Source organism: Aythya ferina (assembly GCF_964211825.1).
Source record: "Aythya ferina genome assembly, chromosome: Z".
Lineage (NCBI taxonomy): Eukaryota > Metazoa > Chordata > Aves > Anseriformes > Anatidae > Aythya > Aythya ferina.
In genome coordinates, this window is record NC_140299.1 from 19,261,592 (window position 1) to 19,282,177 (window position 20,586).

Here is a 20,586-nt window from a genome sequence, read left to right on the forward strand (position 1 = left end):
GCTAGGCTTTTTTCAAAGTAACTGTCATATTTCCTTTTCATTTTTTTGTTGAAAAGTTGAAGTTGGAAGTGATTAATGATCTTCCAAGCATAATGCCAAAATTCTCCTCATCTCCGAATATATGACTTTTTTGAGATGCTTTTCATTAAACTCCTGTTTTTGAAGAGAAACTATGTGGCTTCATTCAGCAATTCAAAAACTGGTAAGGCTTTTTTGAATGCACATTAATGTGCCAGAATTTGTTACTGCAGGAAGAAATGATAACGTGACTTCTAAAAGACATAAAAGATTCAGCTGTTATTAGTTTAATGTCCCTTAGACCGTTAAGTTAAAATTAACTAGAGACGTTCTGGGAACCAGAGTAAGACACTTGGAAGCACAGGTGCACTTACTCTTTCTGGCTTTAGGACATCATGGTATTCAAAATTACTAGAGAATTTTTCATGAGAAACTGTTAATAAATGGAAATAAAAATCTGCTGCAGGAATGCATGTGTTAGTTTCAGAAATTCCTGCTAAAACCGTAGTACAAGAAGAGTATCTCACTTAGTAAATTTTATGTTTTGAAGTAGATAAGGAGCTCTGTTCTAGCAACGTCCAAAACTGAAATGTCAAAATCTGCAAATTATCAGGCTTTTGGACTTTTTATAAGAGAACTCCCTGGAAAAAGAGGGCTTCAGTCTCCTATCTCAACCTATTTTATTGCTTGTTACTGAACAAGTTTACCAGCAAGCTTGGGTATGCGTCCCTATGGAACAAGTGACAGTTATAAGGAACTTAAGAAATGTGAAGACAACTTGCTGTGTTTTCTTTCCAGATTCAGTGTTAATTGTTTGCTCGTTTAGATAGAATTGCTTAATTGATTTCTGGGGCTACCATTAACACCAGCATAGCTCTAATGTCTTTTGGTCTGATTGCAAGTGGTCAGTATGTTTTATACTAGAAGTCTTGCTTCATGATAACAATTTTTTGAATCAATGAAGGGATATACAGTGGAACATCATCTTCGCTTTTAATTATGTTTATTGCTGAATATACAAAGCTAGAAAAAGATGCAGACAAGACAGCTGCTCCCTACCACCCCAAACACTAGTGGCATTTGCGCATTGTGGTGTTAGATCTAGAAAATTTTTAAATTTTTGCTCTCATACATTCGAATCCTACTGTCCTTCATAAGGAAGAAAAACTACAGATGGTTATCTGGAGGTTTTTTTTTTAGTTTACTGAATTAAGCTAACTAGCTTAACATGTAATTGTCATTTTTTGTTAGCGACTTTTTCACACATTGGCTAGCTTTTACATCGCAGAGAAAGTTGCTTTTAAGTTGATGTTACGTAGATGTGAATACCTTTTTTTTTTTTTTGCTTATGGGTTTTGCTTATAGAAGAGAAAACAGTACGCTGCTCTGTGGATCACTGTAGGTAATTTGCTCTGTGTGCAATGCCTTGTGTACCTGATGGTGGTAGTTAGCAAGTGGAATAGTCTGCTGCCACTTGCTACTTAATAACTCACACTCCTGGATTAGGTAATATTTTCATTTACCTCTTCAAACTAGATTCATTATATGCAAATGACACAAGGTTTCTTTTGTAAAGATGATAACTTTATAAGATAAATATTTGCATTTTGTGAACAGTAAAATAACTCCTCTCCCCCCTGACCAAACAGGTCTGAATTTCTTTCTCCTAGATGAGCTTTAAAAAAAAAAAAAAAAAAAAAAAACTGCTGTAGAAGTCTCTTGAGACAAACTGTAGATAACACTTGCCTTGTTCTTTTAGCTTAGCTTGTGCATCTGTTTCTTTAGTTGATACTGAGATTGCCACAGATTTAATACAAGGGGACCAAAGGCTTGCTGCAAGAAAAGTTCACCATGAACTGTGGTGCAAGAAAACAAAGTACTGATCTCCGAGTTAATGTTTCCTGTTGTGTTCTTAATGTGTCTGTCATAGTAAGCTTTTTATTATTTAAGCAAATCTTCTAGTGAATACTACAGATCATATGGTATAGCAAAACTCATTTCTGTGCCGATCCTCTGTATTAACTTTACTATTATGTACTTCAAATTGAGCCAGCTGTATACCATGCTATTCATAACAGTTCAGTGTAAAAGTCACGTAACACTGTTTGTCACACACATTTCCCTTCTTATAATTGTTAAAACAAACAGCTGTATTTCTGCATTGTCCAAACCAACTGCTTTGTTTTGGTTGGTTGTTGTTTTTTTTTGTTGTTGTTGTTTGTTTGTTTTTAATCTAAGGATCCATAGAGTAGGAACTGCTGCAAAAAATGTGCTCAGGCATTAGGACAGCACTTGAAAATAACCTCTGTTTCACAGATTTCTGCCTTCCATTAACTTAGTAAAAAAGATTTGATGTGTTACACAGAAGGGAGAAGGGGCTTTTCTTAGTCAGGAGTAACTGAATACATGCAGCTAACTTCTGCAGAATGGTTTTTCATTTCCCACTTTTGCAAGGGAAGGATTCCTTCTGAAGCCTTCTTTAGCTTCCCCTAATAGCTATTTCTGTCTTCGTACTATGTGTTGTCAGACACAACTTTCCCAAGTGTATTGAAACTTAAGTATTTGTTCTTTTTATTCGTTTCAGAGAGAATAAAATGCATCTTTCTGGATGAATGTCTAACTCTCCTCTGTTCAGGCCTTGGGAAGGGATTGCCTTATGTTATTCGTGCCTTCAGGAGTTTGGGTTTATGTTATTGTTTATCTCTAATTCTGATGTAAGCTTTCCTTCATAGCTGAGGTACCATTTTCAGTGTGATAATGAAACAGTATTAACATCCAGCTATGTTAATCTATTCCTGCCTGCCTATTAAATGTTAAGAAGGTGACTTAATAGTTTAGATAGTTTTTGCAAAGCAGGAAATTACAGACTTCTTACACTTTGTCACTAACTTCAATGCCTAGAGCAGGAAGAACTGCGAAGATCCCTAAGAATCTGTTCCAAGATGCAGACACATGGTGTTTCTGTTTTAGCTTCAACACTTATAAGGAAATTGGTTTAAGTGCCTTAAAAGTGCAGAAAAGTTAATTTTGATAGAAGATGATTAACAGCTGTTAGTTAAGGTACGACTTTCAATTGATATTTTTCTCAACCTGGGGATCAATCAGACCTTGTATCTAAGAATTTATTGCTATAGTATAGTTACCATAGAAAAAGCCTTAATGAAATAAAGCTTGCCTTGCTGCATCTGCTGTTTTGGGCTGTATGCATGTGATACACTGACAGATCTGTTTTTGTTGTTGTTTGTTTTCTAAATGTCTTCTTGCATGCACAGCTTCTTTTGGAGTTTTAACATAAACCATAGTTGCATAGTGTCTCATTTTCCCTCTCCAGAAGGTGAAGTAGGTCGTTCCAAATTCCCCATCTGCCAATTTGGTCTGTTGAGTGAAGCATCCATCGAATTCTGAAAGTGTTTTATTATCAGATGTCCTAATCTCAAGCAGTATTTCTGTCTCCATCCTCCATCCACCTTTACCCGTAAAGGAGAAAAAGTTTTAGGGAAAGCTAAGGTGATAAATTACATGTATTGCTAGGAAATGCTGACTGTAAAACTGCTGCTAATATACTGCTAATATGTAACTCTGTAGTTCTCCACATTGAGAGAACAGTGGTGTTCTGTTTTCTTTTCTTTTGTAGTTTAAATGCATTTGTATATAATGGCTTTTCTGGCATAAGTTTGTCTCAACAATGAAACAGTGGGATTTTTTATCAGTATTCTTGCGTGTTCATGCTGATAGTGTCATGTGTAATCAAGAACATGTAATCTCTTTTACCTAGGGCAGCTAACTACCTTCTTAAATTATTAATAGGAAAAATAAGGAAAGCAAAGCCCATGCTCTTATGGACCAATTAGTCTTACTCAGTACTCAGGGGGAGCTCGAGGTGCTTGTGCCTTTACAGGAATTCTTCAAGTTACTGTATCCCCAAACTTTCCTTTTTTGTTTCTGTCTGTGGGGTTGTTCTCCAACCTTCATTTGTACGCAAAATCGGTATATAAGCTGACTGGAATAGACAGTATGCATTTACCTCTGTGTTCCGAGCATGCCTTTCTGTAACTACAGTTAATCTTGGCTAACAGCAACCTTTGCTCTTTTCTCGCATTGTGGTGTGGTAAGTAAACTTTTTTTCCCTGGAGGTTAGCTTAAATTTTTTTAAACACCTTGGGTCACGTCATGTGACATCCCTTGGTTTTCAGCATGCAGGCTACATATAAACCAGAAGGTGAAAGTTTACAGCAGGTCAGAAACTGATCAGGCAAACACATGCAGAGACATCCTCCTCCAATTCCACTCTGAGGCCACAAATTGTAGGTGATTGTGAGGAAGAATTTGAGTAGAGGAGTTGCTCCAAAGTTGTCGTTGTAGTTTTACCGTGCTATCCACAGATAGTTGCCATTTGATGTAGGATACTGGGCTAGATGGACTTCGCGTTTGATTTTATAAAAATGACCTTAATAAAGATGCTGTCATGGCAGGGCCTGTGGAGTTGCAGACTGCAGCTGGAAGCCTTATGAATGTGCAGTAGTTAGTTGCCTGTAAGCTGATTCCTATGTTTGTGTTCAAATAGTCCTATCACACTTCCTTTCTGTCCTGAAAATGTTTTTCTTCCTACTGTAAGTAGTGAACAAAGGAAGTAGTTATTTTGGGGAGTAGCCTCTTGAACAGAAAAATCAAAAAGTAGCATTAATCGCTTTCAGAGCGTTAAGTCCTCCAATACAAATAACCTCGTGGCTGCAGGTCCTAGCCCTGATATCTTGCTGAACAAATTCAGGTTGAAAGAAAACAAACTTCAGATTTTGGTGGGGGCTGTAATTCCTACTTCTTCAGCTTCATTTTAGTAATAAAACTTTCTCCATCCTATGAATCAGTGTTCATCAGTTTGGTAAACTCCCTTGCTGTGTTTGGGACATCTTCTCCACTGGAAAGTGTATCACAGTTTATATATATATGCTGTGTGCATATGGAAGACCTAAATACTGTGTCTGCAGAGAATGACTGAAGCTTGTTGCTCAGAAATGCCATCCTGCCTGTTTTCTAGGGAAACTGTTGTGGGACCGTGCTAGGAATCGCATTGCAGAGCAAATCGAGCTTGATGCTTTTCCATTTTTCCTCCTTCCTCTCCATCCTCAAGTTTCAAAAATGTTTTTTGAAGTCAGATCCACAGCAGTGGGAAGGAATAGAAATGAATAACATAGGTGGGGAGGAGGGACTTCTTAAACTGACATTGCTGCTGAGAAGATGGAGAACGGAACTATTTCAGCAAGTCACCTACCAAGATTGGGATAGCTTCTGACCCTTTCTTCCTCTCTATTGGTATATGTAGCTGTTTATTCAGGGCCTAGGTATTTAAATTACTTAATATGCTTCCGTGCTCGCTATCACTCCAGTTCTAATGTTAGTACTTGATCTAAGATTATTCTAGTGGCAAATCCAAGATCCTACTTGCATATAATCTTTTATGTACTTTTTGCTGTTTGACTTAAAAAAAAAAAAAAAAAAAAAAGTGTAGTTTTTCGTGTTTAAAAGCATCTTAAACGCTTCAGAGTTTTGTAGATTATGGCTGGGACTTAGATTTGTAACTAAACTGAAAATCTTGGAGTAATGACAGCATGTGAAACTGAAAGTCAAAGCTGATACTTTACTGCATAAAAATAAAATCATGCAGGGATAATTTGAATAAAATCTCTGTAAAGCAGAATCTAAGTTTCTTTAGAGCCATTCTAAATAAAATGTGAAAATATGGTTAATTCCACTGCTTCATGAATCACTCTCACTAATTCCTAGTAATGATTATTCTTTTAACCACGCACTAGTGGCATTGGCATCTAAGAAGCTGAGGAAAATAAACAACATATCTGTACTTCTACGTCTGTTCAGGTGGCTTCAGGAGGATATCACTTGAGGATGTTGTTTTTGAGGGAGTCATTTTTAGAAATGTAGGAAAACATCAGTTAAGCCAAGAAAGTGTTCCCAGTTGAGTGTGTTTGTTGGTAGTGAACTTCTGTGCTAAAGGTTTCAAGGGTCGAATACAAATGAATAAAATACAGCCACAGAAGAAAAAGTCATGCTGTTAGCCTCCAAAACTACTTATTGATGGAAGACAACTTTTTTCTTTTTTTTTTTTTTTTTTTAGAAGGTGGTGGGGGGCAGGGGTGAGGTATATGGGGGAGCAATTTAAAAGTCTGAAAGCATGCTTATGTATTCGTGCTTTTTCTTTGAAGCTGTGGACTTCACTGAATATTGCTGTCTCAGCTGAAGCAACGTTTGAGGATACTGTGCAGATGGCTAATAACCATTTCCTATCTGTACCTTTCTGGGTCCTACAGCATGGGTTGACTGCGTGGCCATTCTTAAAACCATGCTTTCCCTGGTGATATCACTGGTCTTAAATGGTAATTAATGACTGATTGGCAACGTATAAGAAATCGGAACCTACTAGCTTGAATGCTGGCAGTCAACTTCTGACAACATAAGTATTAATAATTTTGAAATATATTCTTTCAACATGAACATTTTTCTCAATTAAATGTGAAGCCTGGAGAGTACATTTACTCTTGGACTGTATGCATAAGGCCTGGGATATAATAAATCCACTGGGTATCTCAATGTTTCAGAATGAGCAAATAAATTAGGTTCTGGAAATTGACGTGAAACTGAACAGGGAGGTTTGGTGGTGTTGCCATATCAGAGGTTTGGAGTTTGCTCATTTCATGAGGGTTTGTGTTGTTTGACTGTGGGCTCTGGTAGACAAATTCTTGTAGAGTTTGACTGCAGCAGCGTAAAATGGCACCACTGTCCGTGTGCACAGCCATACAGTGTGGGTGGAAAGGGAAGCACATTTGTTTGGGTTGTCCCAGTTTACCCCAGTCTAAGTAATACCCCAGTGTAACCTATACCTGCCAAGTAAAATTGATTTGGTATTGTTATTTGTCCAAAGCCAAGTGGCTGTTCTTTTTGAAGTTATACGAATGCATCGTGTATATATATGATTTATTTGTGATATATCTATATATATAAAAACAGCAAATGCTAAGAGGAAAGAAGGTAGATGTAATAAGAAGCTGAAAGTTACAAGGAAAGTTTTGATGCGTTTCTAATGGAAACAAAAGATAAGTACTAGGATAGTAGGAAAATGGAAAACAAGTAATGCTAGAGCTAGTATATGCAGTCACCAATTGCCCTGAGCACCTTTTCCAGCACTAATGAATGAGGATCTCCTGTTACTTAAAGCATGAGGTTTCATACTAAGGTGGAGCTCATTCTATCATTGTGCAAACCTTTTTAAATTTGGCTTTTTTTTAGAATGTTCAAAAATATTTTAATGCATTCTATACAAGAAACTTAGGGGCAAATAATTGATGAGAAGAATCTGAAGTCACACACTTTCAAATATTTAATACTGACAAACATCCAAGATGGAATAAATACTGATATTAAGTATTTTAAAACAAGCTCCGGAGAAACACAAACTTGAATTTTTAAGTATATCAAAATATTTCTATATAAGTTAATTTTTTAAGAGAACATGATGATAGAGAGATAATTGCCATTGAAAATGTCTCCTCTGCCTGAAGTAAATACATATATGCCAATGCCTTAGATAATTCTTATATGTTTGGCACACATCTCACTGAAAATACCTTAGGAGCTTGTCCTATAACCAATGCTGTTTAATGCAGTTCCCTCAATAAGCAACTCAATGCTTTTTTTTTTTTTTTGAATAGTGTAGTTTCAGCTGTGTGAGTCTACTTCCTTTTCCAAGACAGAGAGGTTGTTTCTTTTTGTGCTTGTAGGTTAGGATGAATTAAAAAGCTTTCTTATGAGTCACTGTATCCAAGTATCAAATTAAATATGAAATTAAAATTACCTAAGGGCTGCAGTTGAAATAAGTGTTTTTGAGGTTCCCATAAAAAATACTAGTGTCCACAGAACTTGTGTTTTTGATCTGTGCTTATTCCTGTTTACAGATTACATGCTTTTCACAAGTTTATTTTTTTTCATTCCCAGATTCTTTTAGATCAATAAAAAGATAACATTGGTAAATTCAGCTGCTTTGATTTTTAATGATATTATGTCTGAAAGTGTGAGTTACTGTTGTAACTTCATCCTGGTCAAAACCAACACTGTTACTTTGGGGAGGAGATTTCATAGAAAACTTTGAGGAATGCAGAAAAGAGATTTTCTTGGGGTAGTTCATAGTTCTGCCAAATATAGCTGCAGTTAGCATGATCTCAAGTGTATTACTTATATTAAAATAATATCAGTACTTATTTTCAATGTATTTTATGCCCTTAAAGTCCCAGATGTACCAAATCTGTCTCTAATTTCAACTACCATGTAGGTATATACACCAGAATATTTGGGTAATGTAATACTGTGAAGCAGCTGAAAATCAGGGCAGATTTTTTTGTTCCATGCTGTGGTTTGTTGTCATGTTGGTCATTTCTTTCTGTACTTCCTTAGATACAAAACTGCTTTCAGCGTTCAAAATAGCATGGTGGCTTAATCAGTAGAGTCATGATACTTTACTAAATCTTGCAAAATGATTGCTTTACACAGCCTTGGTGGAAGGAAAAGATTTCTTGTAGCTGGGGAGCATGGCAGTCCTGTAAAGTGCTATCCTTAAGTCAGAAGTTGCTGTTAATTTCAAAAAGAGATTCAAGAAGTGAGAAGCCGGTAGACTGCTGGAAGGCAGAAGTGAAATCACCACCCCCAGACTCTGATTATTTCCTTGATTTGAATCCAAAACATTATCTGACTTTCTGCAATACATGCAGGTTTGCTTTATTATTATTTTTCCCCTGTGCAACTTTCCCTGCACTGGTTACTGAAGCTGTTGATCTAGAGAGTCGTGGGTGTAGCCCAAGTGGGATCCAGCATGAAGAGCTGCACGTACTCAGCAGAGGGTTCAGGAAGCAAAGGGTTGACAGAGTTCTTGGTGGCCCACAAACCCTGATGGAGGCTGGCAGCTGTACATTGGAAGTCACTGTCTTAACCCAAGTCTGAAGGTAACGGGGGCACCTCTATTTATACAAATCAGACCAATGCCTTCTTCAAAGTAAGACGTAGCACTTTTATATCAAGTAGTGATGCTTTGTGATGAATCTGGACTTAGCAGGACCACATACGTTTTTCTAGATAAAAAGAAGTTTTGCTTGCTGTATGTATTAGCATTGTTTCACAGGGAGGAAAAAGAGTGATATCCAGCTGAATGATTAGCTCTTACTTGTTGCATCTTCCTTCAAATATTGTATACACGTTTAATACTATTTCTAGTTACTGATGCACAGTATTTCTTAAGGGAATTTGACTATTCTTCTATGAGTGTGTTTTTGTAAGTAATATGTCTGTGCTCATACATCTTTCTAGGTATACGTAATGCTATTTGTATCTTTTATGGCAGGGTGCCCATCATTTTTTGAAACTTTTTTTTTCCTAGGTGTTTGCTTGCAGGAGTAATGTGTTGTCTGGCATCCTGGGAGAGGGTGGCTCTCCTGAAACCTGGATGTGAGGACTTTATAATCTAATTCTGTTTCCTCATGGACACATGAGGGAAACATTTCCCTATGCATCCTTTCTCAAATCGCTGGTGACAAAATAGAGCTGTTGTAAAATGATGTTTCTTTACTGGTATGCATTCGCACTACTTACTATATGAACGTGTTTGCAGTTATGTTTTAAACAAATGCTGAAGATATCCTTTTTTTCTTTATCTAGACCCACAAGAAAAGGGTGTGAATTCACTGCATTTTTTTTTACTCTGACAATATCCAATTTAGTATCAATTATATTTCTAAAGAAGTGTGTATGCTATAAGTTAAAAACCTGAAAACGTTGTTAAAAATTACATAGAAATGTAGTGAAGTTCCTCTCTTTCAGGAATAGACTGAGAATGATAACAAAGGTGGTTTGTTTTTTGTTTTTGTTTTTTTTTTAAGGAGCAGTCCATATACTTGCTGTCCCACAGTCAGCTTCCTTGCTTTGTTGTCACAGGTGTATTTGTTTATTACTCGTTTTTTTTGCAATTGCTTGAGTTACCTTACTAAATATTCTCCTCATCAGGTAAGATAAAATAAGTGACGAATCTTTATATTCTGTGGATTTTAAGGAAACTGGGATACGAGATGCTGAGACCATAACCATTTTTAGCCATATGCTTGCAGAAGTTTTGAATGCCTTTTCCTGCCATTTGTTTTGTCATGCTAGCTTGTTATTATCTTACAAAAATAAACATTTAATAGCAGCAGCCATTGTTAAGAGTGGGTGTAGTTACAGTGTGCTTGGCTTGTGTCTAGACTAGTTGATGGACATCTCCAGGTAGTCGCTCCCAGTTGCACAGAGAGGTAGTGCTCTCCCCATACAGCACGCAGAATTTTGGATAGCATGCAAGAGCACTATATGTGCCAGAGCTTAGGAACTGAAGATCCTCAGTCTGTCTGGAAGGCAAGAGCAGAGAGAACCTCTGACTTTCTGCTGATCAGAAATAACCCATCCATGATGGATCTGCCATGGGTGTGCGAAGGGGTTTAGTATATCTGTATAGGCTGGTGTTTCTTCACCCAGCAGTTACTCAAAATAGATTGGCAAGGATTTTTTTTACTTTATTTATGCACCCTAGGAAAGATTTTTATGCTGGAGTCAGAAATATATGCAGAGCTGTCTAGTCCTATTTGGCTATTGGAGCAAAGCTCAACATATGCATGAGTATTTGCAGGACAGGGACATTTGAATAGTGTCTGGTGACCAGTGTCAGTGAGACAGACCTCTCTGTAGCATGGCTTAGTGCTTCTTTAGTACACCTAATTGAATCTCTATCATAGTCAATCAATGATATTAATTCCAGTGTAACTCAGTTTTTTTCCTCTCACTTTATATAGCTTGTACATACACTTAACAAATAAGAGCATAAGATTCCAAAAGATGAATACCAAATAACAAAACCAGACACAGGCAAGATACATAAGTAAGAAAATAAATTAAGATGATTAGCATAATAGGGTCCTGCTTCAAGCATGCTAATTGCTGCTTTTGTCCAACTCGTAGATGACAATTTGTTACAATGCCATGAAACATAACCCTGGGGAGAAATCTGATTTTTACCCTGGATGCATGGAATTCAAATCATTCTTCAGAAGCAACCAGAGCAAACTTGTTAAAAGTCTTTCTGTGTCTCTGGCCTCCTTCTGTAAGGCTGTGGATTGGTGGGTTTTATAACTTTTTATGAACTTAGCTCTAGGTCACTTACAGATTTATTATTTGTTTCAAAAAGAATTAAGTTTGGTTCTCCATTTGCCTTGGATACCATTTGTAGTCTAACCAGTTATTTAGACTTAAAAAAAAAAAAAAAAAAATTAGACTTACGTTGTTTGCTAGAAATAATATGTTTATAACCTCATATTTTTTATTTGCTGTCTTATGTGGCTATTTTTATGATCTTTTGCTGAGTGTACTTTAAAATTCTCATTCTAGCAGCAACCTTGGACCAGCTAATATCTGCTGATAATTCTAGTTTTGAGCAATGCCAGAATGGTCCAAATTCCTTTTTTTTTTTTTTTTTAAGTCCTTCAGAAATGATTTAATAGGTTGTAGCTTCAGAAAATCTATGTAGCTAGTCCAGTCCAAGTTACCTCTTTGTATACTTTCTTATTTACCCCATCCATTTTGAGGTGGGGTTGTATTGTGCATGGTTCTATCTTCTCATCCCTGTCATCTTTAGCTGATTCAGAGTGTAACTTTTATTTTAAATGTCTGATATTCTTATCTGTTGAGGCTAGGGGAGCCAAGTTGTCTAAGAAAGTTTATCCCATGCATTATGGGTGGAGACAATCACTCAACATGCAGTAGCCAATTTCAGCTTTGAAGCAGGACAGACATGAACTCAAAATGGTATGAATATTCACATTTAATATATGAGTGTGCAATAAATCATCTGCATTGGGAACTTTATGACTTCTGTTTTGGGTTTTATCATACCTTTTTATCCCATTTTTCTGCTAATGATTTTAGATTTCTACATCAGCAAGGATCACATGTATTTTGACCTGACCTCTTCTGAATCTAGGCCAATTACTTTTCACCTAATACTCTTGTTTTGGGGTATGACAGACTTAAAGAAACTGAAGCCGAAGTTCAGTTTGGTGCTTAAGAGATTAAACCAGTGAAGAATTTGATTATTAAAAGAGGAGTTGAGTTAGGTGATGCATGACCAAGCAAATACTTGGTCTTGTACTTTGGTGCAAGAGAGCAGAGGGCTCAGATGGAGTAACCTATGGAAAAGTCCCTTTCTGATACTCTACGCATGCAATCCTGTGACTTTGTGTAGATGAATTAATTGCATAGTTGACTGTCAGTGAGCATTCGTATTGCAATCTTTGTTTTTAATGACATTACTGCCGTTCTTGGAGTAGTGCCCAGTAGTGTGTCACACAGGGATGGGCGCAGGACACGCGCATTCTCTTCCGTTGCCCCAGTGTGAACTGGGCATGAACTGGATCCTTCTTTCTGGGTATCTGGAGTTTGTCATATAGTAATAAGTTTATTGAATCTTTGTGTAAGCTCTGTTATCACACTTAGATATGTTCAAATACATAGCTTTGAGTAAAGAATTAAGCTGCACAACTGTTAGTAGCCTTTGGTCTCCATCAATATAAACAATTGAGTATTTCCCATGAGACTGTGCGTCCAGAAATTCTACTCAATAATGGAATAATCTGAGCTATATAGAGATGAAATACCAATTTCCCTCTGCAAATCTTCTGGTATGAAAGCATAGTGTTTGAGGGATCCTGTAAAGGAGCTGCTGTTTTTACGTCTTGAAAATAGCATAGCACATGGATACCTTGATGCATTTGAGTTAGTATTGAAAGATTAAGTAACAGCAGGAGGGATTAGAGAGACCTAGGAGCTGCTGTCGTATTTGCTTCAGATGTCTGACTGCTTTCCTAGGAAGCCAGGAGAACAGAAGTGCATGTCATTACTTCTCTGGTAAGCATCTGTTGCAGACAGAGGCCAGCGTTTCTAGTCCTGCTTTGTAGGAGAGCTTATTTTCAGTGGTACTAAATAGCCCCTATGGCTAGGTGACTTCAGAGCAAACAATCCAGCTAACTTCCTAGGATTTGACTTCCTAGGAGTTAGAAAATGCAGGCAGGTGGTGTATCTTCATAACTTTAGACATCTGTCTTCTGAAGGTCTGAGTCTTTGTCTTTGAGTGGTTCTTCACCAGAACATACGAGGTTCTGCTGGAGCTGGTGGCTCAGCTTGTATGTTTCTTTTATGTCCTGTTATTAGTGAAATGTTTTCTTTGACAGATGTACCTTCTGACATGTCCCATTCTGATATGTACCATTCAGATATGCTTGGCTGTAGTGGCCTTTGAGGGCAAACGATGTTACAGGGAGAGAAGATGACGAATTTAACCAAAATAAGTAATGAATATTACTAAACTAGCGGAGGATCAGTAGCTTTGGGTTTACAATCAAGTAACAAAATTCTTTTCTGCCATGTTTTCATATTCTGTAGATTTTTTTCCCTTTTGCAGAAAAATTGTGGAAGAAATAGCGTAGGCTCTAGCTTCTAAAACTCATTTGCCACGAAAATGCACTGGCTGTCACCTATAGTGGTGTTTTCCACAATGTTTCTCACACTGTTGTCTGGATTCCAGACATCAGTGGAGGTTCCACAGAAGCCTCCCTGGTATTGAGTTTTGCCTGTTTCATTACTTCACAGGCCCCATTTATTCTTTTTCTGTTTTGTTTATTTTTCTCCTAGCATGTAAATGTATATATAATTAGTAAGTACATGTATGTTTCAATATATCTGTAGAAGATGAATATTAATGTGCTTGAGGTAAATAGAAAGGTGTTTGTAATGCAAAACATTTTTCAGTGGTTCATCAAAGTGACATCTTGCTGATGTGAGGGAAAGGCAAACCATAAATGCAGAGCACCGCTCAATACATTCTCCTTGTGAGCTTCAGGGGACAGGGTGTTGGTCAAACATCACAGTCTGTGTTCTTCTCAAGGAAAGATGATGAAGCCAAGGGAGATAGGAAAAAGGGAATACTATTTATTGTTTCCCCTTTTGTATTTGTCAGCTACTCTAGCAGAAGAATGGAACTTAATTTCACACTTACATAACTTTTGGCCGAAATCCCTGTAACTATTTTAGGAAGCCAGATTCATTAGTCTCTGTGAAGTAGTGTGTTTAGTGCTGTCTTTTTGTGGCAGTTGTTGCCATTTAGTGTTAGGTCGAGAGAGTTTCCTGTGAAGTTTTTCATTGTAAAGGAAGCTGTCATACTTCGTCTTTTGCTTTGCTAGGATGGACACAGGTGGTTAGGTGATGGATGCCTGCAGTAGTTGTTCAGGAGGAAAAGAAGCGGAAGACTGTCAGGAGGTCAGACTGTCTTGCGTGTCTATCTTGGTCTGGTTTTAATGATCTTGATAACAGTACAAATATTTAATTGCAAAAGAAACTCTAAGGACTGATGCAAATGTTAGTGGCCAGAAGTTATCTAAAGCACTAGTAGCTGACCTTCTTAGTCGAGCGAATTTGCACTGAGAAGAATATAGGATTCCTCCCACACTCTTTGCTTCTCATTCACTGCTTTTCCTGTCTAACTCCAGGCTCTCCTCCTCACAACCTGCTGTTAAATGCATCAGTTGTTCTCTGATAGAGCCTCCTGTGTGACCACTTCTTCATCAATATTTTACCATAGCTATGATCATAGTTTGACTGCTGCTGGTATAAAAGTCACCCTTACTAACGTGTTTCAGGCAAATATTTAAAAAAAAAAAAAAAGTTACCCAGCAGTTAATTTCCCCCCCTACAATTGGGTATTTGTGGATATGGCAGACAGAGCTTCCCTTTTACTGATGAATTGATTCTTTCGTATTTCAGAACTTTCAGACCTCTTTCCTGTTTTCCTACTGCTAATAAGAAAATCTGGTCCATTGTGGTTTTTGGATAAAGCTGTTCACCCAAATAAGATAGCAGAGAAGCCAAGAAATTTAACTAACAGTTTCTAAGCATTGAGAAGCTCAGGCAAATGTATTGAAGCTACCATTCAGCTTTTTTTATACTGTTATATGACCTTTGTAAGAAAAATACTTGCAAAGAATTAGTATTAAATTCACTGAGACATTCAGAAGTAAAATTTGTTTGTATTTTTCACAATAGTTTGCTAATTAACATGTATATTGCATACCTGGTATTAAAATATTAAATCATTGATCCATAGAGATCCAGTTGTTAATAGCCTAACTGTTTGCAAGCCTTCAAAATTCAGACAGAAGCAAAGGACGAGGTTTTGTCTTCTGTATTTCACAAGATTTCATTACTTGTGTGTTCCCGTACAGTGCATTAATCTTAGCGTTGTAGTTCATGAAGCATTCATTCACAGTGAAAAATGCAGTTATTGAGATGCATACCAATGAAATTCATAAAAAGCAGTATTTATCAGCTATGTAGTTGTAAAACTGCTACAAGAATTTAAAGGATGCTTAGTGCCATCTTCTTAGTTTGGCAGGGCAATGACTTCAAAAGTTGCTGTTTTCTTTTTCCTAGAAAAAGCCTTGTATTCTTTTTGGTTGATTCATGAAAAGCTGAAACATTTAAGAGCAAAGTCCTTGATTCCTGATGAAGCAGGGGGTGGTATATCAAGAAGTGTCAGGCTCCCTAGTCCAAGCTAGCACATTAACCGAGATTTGTGTTTTGACCTGCTCTTTAGCTTTGAATTACTGTTCAGATGAAGTAGCACCAGACAGTCACATCATTACCTTGACTCAACAATGGTTTTTGCTGTATCGAGATCAGGATGCACGGTACCTTGCAGGGTCAAGTCCTCTGTGGTGTGCCCTGTGGGTTTTCTACTATTTTTATTTAGTAGTAAGTTACAGCAGTACGGGGACTGACAGCCCAGTCACATGGGCAAACCTAAATTTGACTAGAACAATTTTGTTGTTGTTGTTTTAGATTAAAAAAAAAATAAACAAAGCCTCTGTAGGTTCGAGCCACAAAATGAGGGTGTCTGGGAGTATACAGGAGACTTAATGGAAACAATATTTTTCCTCTTAATGCACAGACTCAACAGCAGAAGAATACATAATAAATTATAATTTTAGCCAAGTTTGAGTTAAAATCTGAAGATTTCTGAAACATACTGGAAACTGTTCTAGGAAAACTCACACATTACTTAAAATCTGGAGAGAAAAAAAATGGTTTTGCTAAGCAGAAGCTTTCAGACTTGTTTTTTCCACCTGCGTGTAAGAAAAGCACAAGAGTTCTTTGTGCAGGCAAGAGCAGATTGGTTTAACTGTCACATGAGAGGAAGATAGTTGCTTCTACTTTTTAGAGAACAAGTACAAATTGTGAAGCCTTTCCTGTTGTATTACATTGTTCATGAATTTGAGTCCAAGGACCTCTAAAAGACTTTTTAATATCTGTTGGGAACTCTAATCAGGGTTATATAAGAAATATTGTGTCATTCTTTCACTGCTAGGATAGTTTTCTCTCTTGTATACAAAACAACTGAGTATCTTTTATTCATGCCACTGAAATAGTTTGTGTCATGGGATAGCTAATACAAAAAAACAAACTAACCTATATTCTTAATTTGCACCTATATATATATATATTTTTTTTTTTTTTGGAGCTCTGTTTTTCTTATGCAGATGAAGATTTTTGTCTTTGGGCTTTACCTTTTTCCCTAGACAAAAAAAAAAAAAAATCAACCCTGTGTAAGAATAGACAACAGGTCTGTCTCTCCCCCTTGCCCCCATTTTAAGCTTCTGGCATATTTGAACTCTTCCTGTTGCTGTCATGTCTTTCTGTGAATGAAGAATCGCTAGTTCTTATGTCTCTTTCTAGAAAATAACAGTATAATTTCAGTGCCAGAACAAAAATAATTTCTGTGTCACTTGCTTTAAGTTAAGGCTTAACATCTGGAAAAAAAAAAAAAAAAACCTTTGGTGGATTGTTTTTCTATTTTTAAACTTTCTTTTTTTCTGAGTCTTTAATCATTAAACATTGTTCCGAGTATCTAAAATTGGTTATTAATGGTAGGTTTAAATTTTGCTTGAAAGAAAATGCATTTTGTTTATGGTATCCATCTGCTTATTACATTTCAGCACTGAACAGGAAGAGTTATTTCCTGTCTCAGAATACTTTGTTTCCTTTGTCTCTACAGTAAGAGAAGAAAAAACATCATGCATCTCTTTCTGATCAGTGAAATCTTCTCATTATTCCAAGTCCAGATTTGTAATAAATGAACCTCAGTAATGTAGTGCTGGTGAAGATAGATGTTGTAATTTGAATGTCTTTTTATTCCAGGGAATATTGTAGGGAAAGTTGTAGGTCACGCTGTCATGCAGTCATACAGTACGCAAATGCAGTTGTAACTGCATAGCTAAACATTTTAGATGTTGAAGACTGCAGGCGTGAAAGCTGCAGCTCTAAATATGTAGTTACTTCTTGTTGAAACTAAGTTATTATCTAGTGGTTATCACCTTCCACTTAAAGTTGTGACTTTATTTTTTTGAAATCAAACTTCATCATGAGAGTTGGCTTAATTAAGATTGCTTATTTTTAAAGACAGCCAACGTCAAGAAGGTGGGCGGGGATCATGTGCTGCTGCTTAAGAATGTGGTTTTCTTGGTGATTTAGCAGACAGCTCAACAGAATCAGGAAATCTTCCAGACTGCTCATATTTCTTTTTCAGTGTCTGAGAGGGATTTTTTCTTTCTTTCCTGTTGTTGCCAGCAATCACAGGCAGCTACATTGCTGTAGGTCAAAAAAGTACAAGCCAGATGGATTACACTTTCATTTTACAGATGTGAACTTGCTGTGAATTTTGCTATAATTGTAGCTGACTAGGAGTGCTTTTGAGTCATCAGTCACTCAAAGCAACTCCCAAGGACACTTGCATTACTTTCGTGATTTCTGTGCCTGGTTTAAACATACTCTGTGTATTAGTTTACAAGCCCTTTTTTTGAGGAGTTCACGTATGGGAAGAGGCACTACATAGTTGCATGCTTTTGTGTCCAATGAAGATGTGAGCTTTTCATTTATACTCATTTTGCAAATTGTTTTTGAAATAGAGATGGCAAGCTTTGAATTGCTGATGCATACACGAACAACACTTCTGAAACTTTTGGAGATTGACCTAACATGTAGGGGTAATTTTTCTATTGGTTTAATATTTGCCAAGACTTCCATTTTTAGTGGGTGTCCAATACAAGCAATAAATACATCTTAAAGAAATACCCCTCAGAAAATGTATGCTGCAGAGTGAAGAATAGCAAATTAGTTGCAGCAATTCTTAAGAGGCTTGCTGCAATCAGTTGGAATTAATGTTTCAGTAGCTTGATTGTAAGGAGAGGGAGAATAGGATGGTACAAAGATTAAGAATGCTGTAGTATTATACTTAACTAAAAATAAATGTATGAATTTTTTTTTTCTTTGCTGTAGTCGTGACATGGAGAATAAAGAAACCTTGAGGGGGCTGCAAAAGATGGATGACCGCCCAGAAGAGCGCATGATCAGGGAGAAACTCAAGGCAACATGTATGCCAGCTTGGAAACATGAATGGCTGGAAAGAAGAAGCAGGAGAGGCCCTGTGGTAAGTAGCATTGAAGGGCGTTATCTGTAACAACTATTGCAAATAAAACTTTCTTAAGTTTTTCTTTTAGAGACCTATTTATCTTAACAGTTTGCTGGCTTTTAATTGTGATCCTCTTGTTCATTTTTTTTAGTCTGTTTAACAGGAAACTGTGGTTCACTTTCTTAAACGTACACATTTATTAAGCTTTTTGAAACAGACATATAGCTGCTCTGCAGGTTTTGTAGTATGGAGTACTGCTGTGGCAATACTGCCCTCTAATGTCAACAACAAAAATAACTTTTTCATTAGGTAAAAAACTGAGTGCAAAACTGCAATCTAGTAGTATTCTGTACTTCATTCTTAAAGGTTTTATGGCTTTATTTCCATAATTTGAGAAAGTTAAATTGAGGTTTTCAGCATGTTATAATGTAAGTATATGGAATTTTTGTTAGATAGGAAAAATGAAACAGCAAACAAAACACTTGCAAGCATACTAGAAACAGAGAAAAGCAAATCTGAGTACCTTCTTCACATAAGTCTTAACTCCGATAAACTGTGGATGCCAGAGAACCTCGTTAGTCTTTTTCAGTAATGCTTTTTGTATAAGTGGCTTAGAAATAATTTTAGAATCATAGAGTATTCTGAGCCAGAAGGCACCTACAAGGATCACTGTGTCCAACTCCTGGCTCCACACAGCACCACCCAAAAATAAAATCAGATGTCTGAGAACTGATGTCTTTAATTATATTTTCTCATAGTTTATATCACTCTTCGGTCCAGACATCTTAAAGTTGTGTTGAAATATTCCATATCTCAGTGCTGAAATTTGGTGTCAACTCAATCTGTATCAGGAGTGTAAATGCTCACTCTGGTTGAGCACATACCTGTGCAGGTAGTGTGGCACTGGGCATGATGATTAGCTCGCTTATTAGAAGTGATGTAGCTGTTCCAGTTGTATTGCAGGGTTCTCAAGGGGCACAGCACACCTTAATTTTGGTGTATTTGGTTCCGGGTTTAAAGTAATCTTATTTTGCAAAGAGTGGTCATATTGTTCTGTAGATACAGTAACCCTAATATTTCTCAACTGATACCTAAAGTAGTTGGTAGATAACTAATATAGGTGGTCAGCGTCTGGAGGAAAATATTCCTTCCGATCTTACCGTCCCAATGGGGAAACTGTTGTCCTTTGATACACCATGAATGACAGAGAAGCACATCAAGAATAAATCTGTTGCTGCAACAATTAACATAAGTGGCACAAAAGGACAGTAAAAATATCCTTTCTTTTCTATGTTTTGTATATAGACTAACAAGATATAATGCCTATGAGATGTTAATAATGAAGCTTAGGAAATGTGCAAAATCTGTGTGTCTGAATAAAGGCTTAGTTATATAATGCTAGCAAAGAAAGTTTTGATGGATTTGTATTGCTTTAATATAAAATGAATAATTTGTAATTCTAACGTTCGTGGTTTAATTCCTGCAAGGTGGTGAAACCTATCCCTGTGAAGGGAGATGGATCTGAAATGAACAAGCTATCTCTAGAACCTCAAGCTGAAGGACAAAGCACTGCTTCTTCACCTACACAGAAAGGAAGGCGTAGTCCTTCTCCTAGTAGCTCTTCTTCATCATGCTCTAGGACTGTTAAATCTGAGTCACCGGGTGTTAGAAGAAAAAGGGTGTCTCCAGTACCTGTAAGTTGCAAGCTGTGATGTAATTATTGATTTGGATATATTCTACGATCTTTTGCTTAAATAGAGAGGCAATAAATACGTAATTCTCACTAGGTAGGGCAAGGCAAGATGCTGATGTAGAGGTGTTATGACACAGTATCACTTAAGAGTGAGATATGCAGATAATATCTCATGTTACATTTTTCTCATGTAGAATTTTATTCTGTGCTCTTAGGGGTTTCTTCCTTTTAATTCAGTCATGGTATCGATTTTTATATTTACTTTTTTTTAGGAAATAAATGA

At 36.8% G+C, this 20,586-nt stretch overlaps 1 protein-coding gene across 8 annotated transcripts in view; it reads left to right on the forward strand.

Moving 5' to 3' along the window:
• The window catches only part of MAP3K1 (mitogen-activated protein kinase kinase kinase 1), a 58,957-nt gene that overhangs the window by 16,125 nt on the left and 22,246 nt on the right, over positions 1-20,586 (forward strand). For 7 of the 8 annotated variants that reach the window (XM_084503682.1, XM_084503687.1, XM_084503686.1 and 4 more), the window contains exons 2-3: positions 18,478-18,628; positions 20,098-20,304. In XM_084503682.1, the coding sequence (XP_084359808.1) occupies positions 18,478-18,628; positions 20,098-20,304 (358 nt within the window). Of the gene's footprint in view, positions 1-9,029; positions 9,074-18,477; positions 18,629-20,097; positions 20,305-20,586 lie in introns of those variants that run through there. The other variant, XM_084503685.1, reaches the window with a different exon arrangement.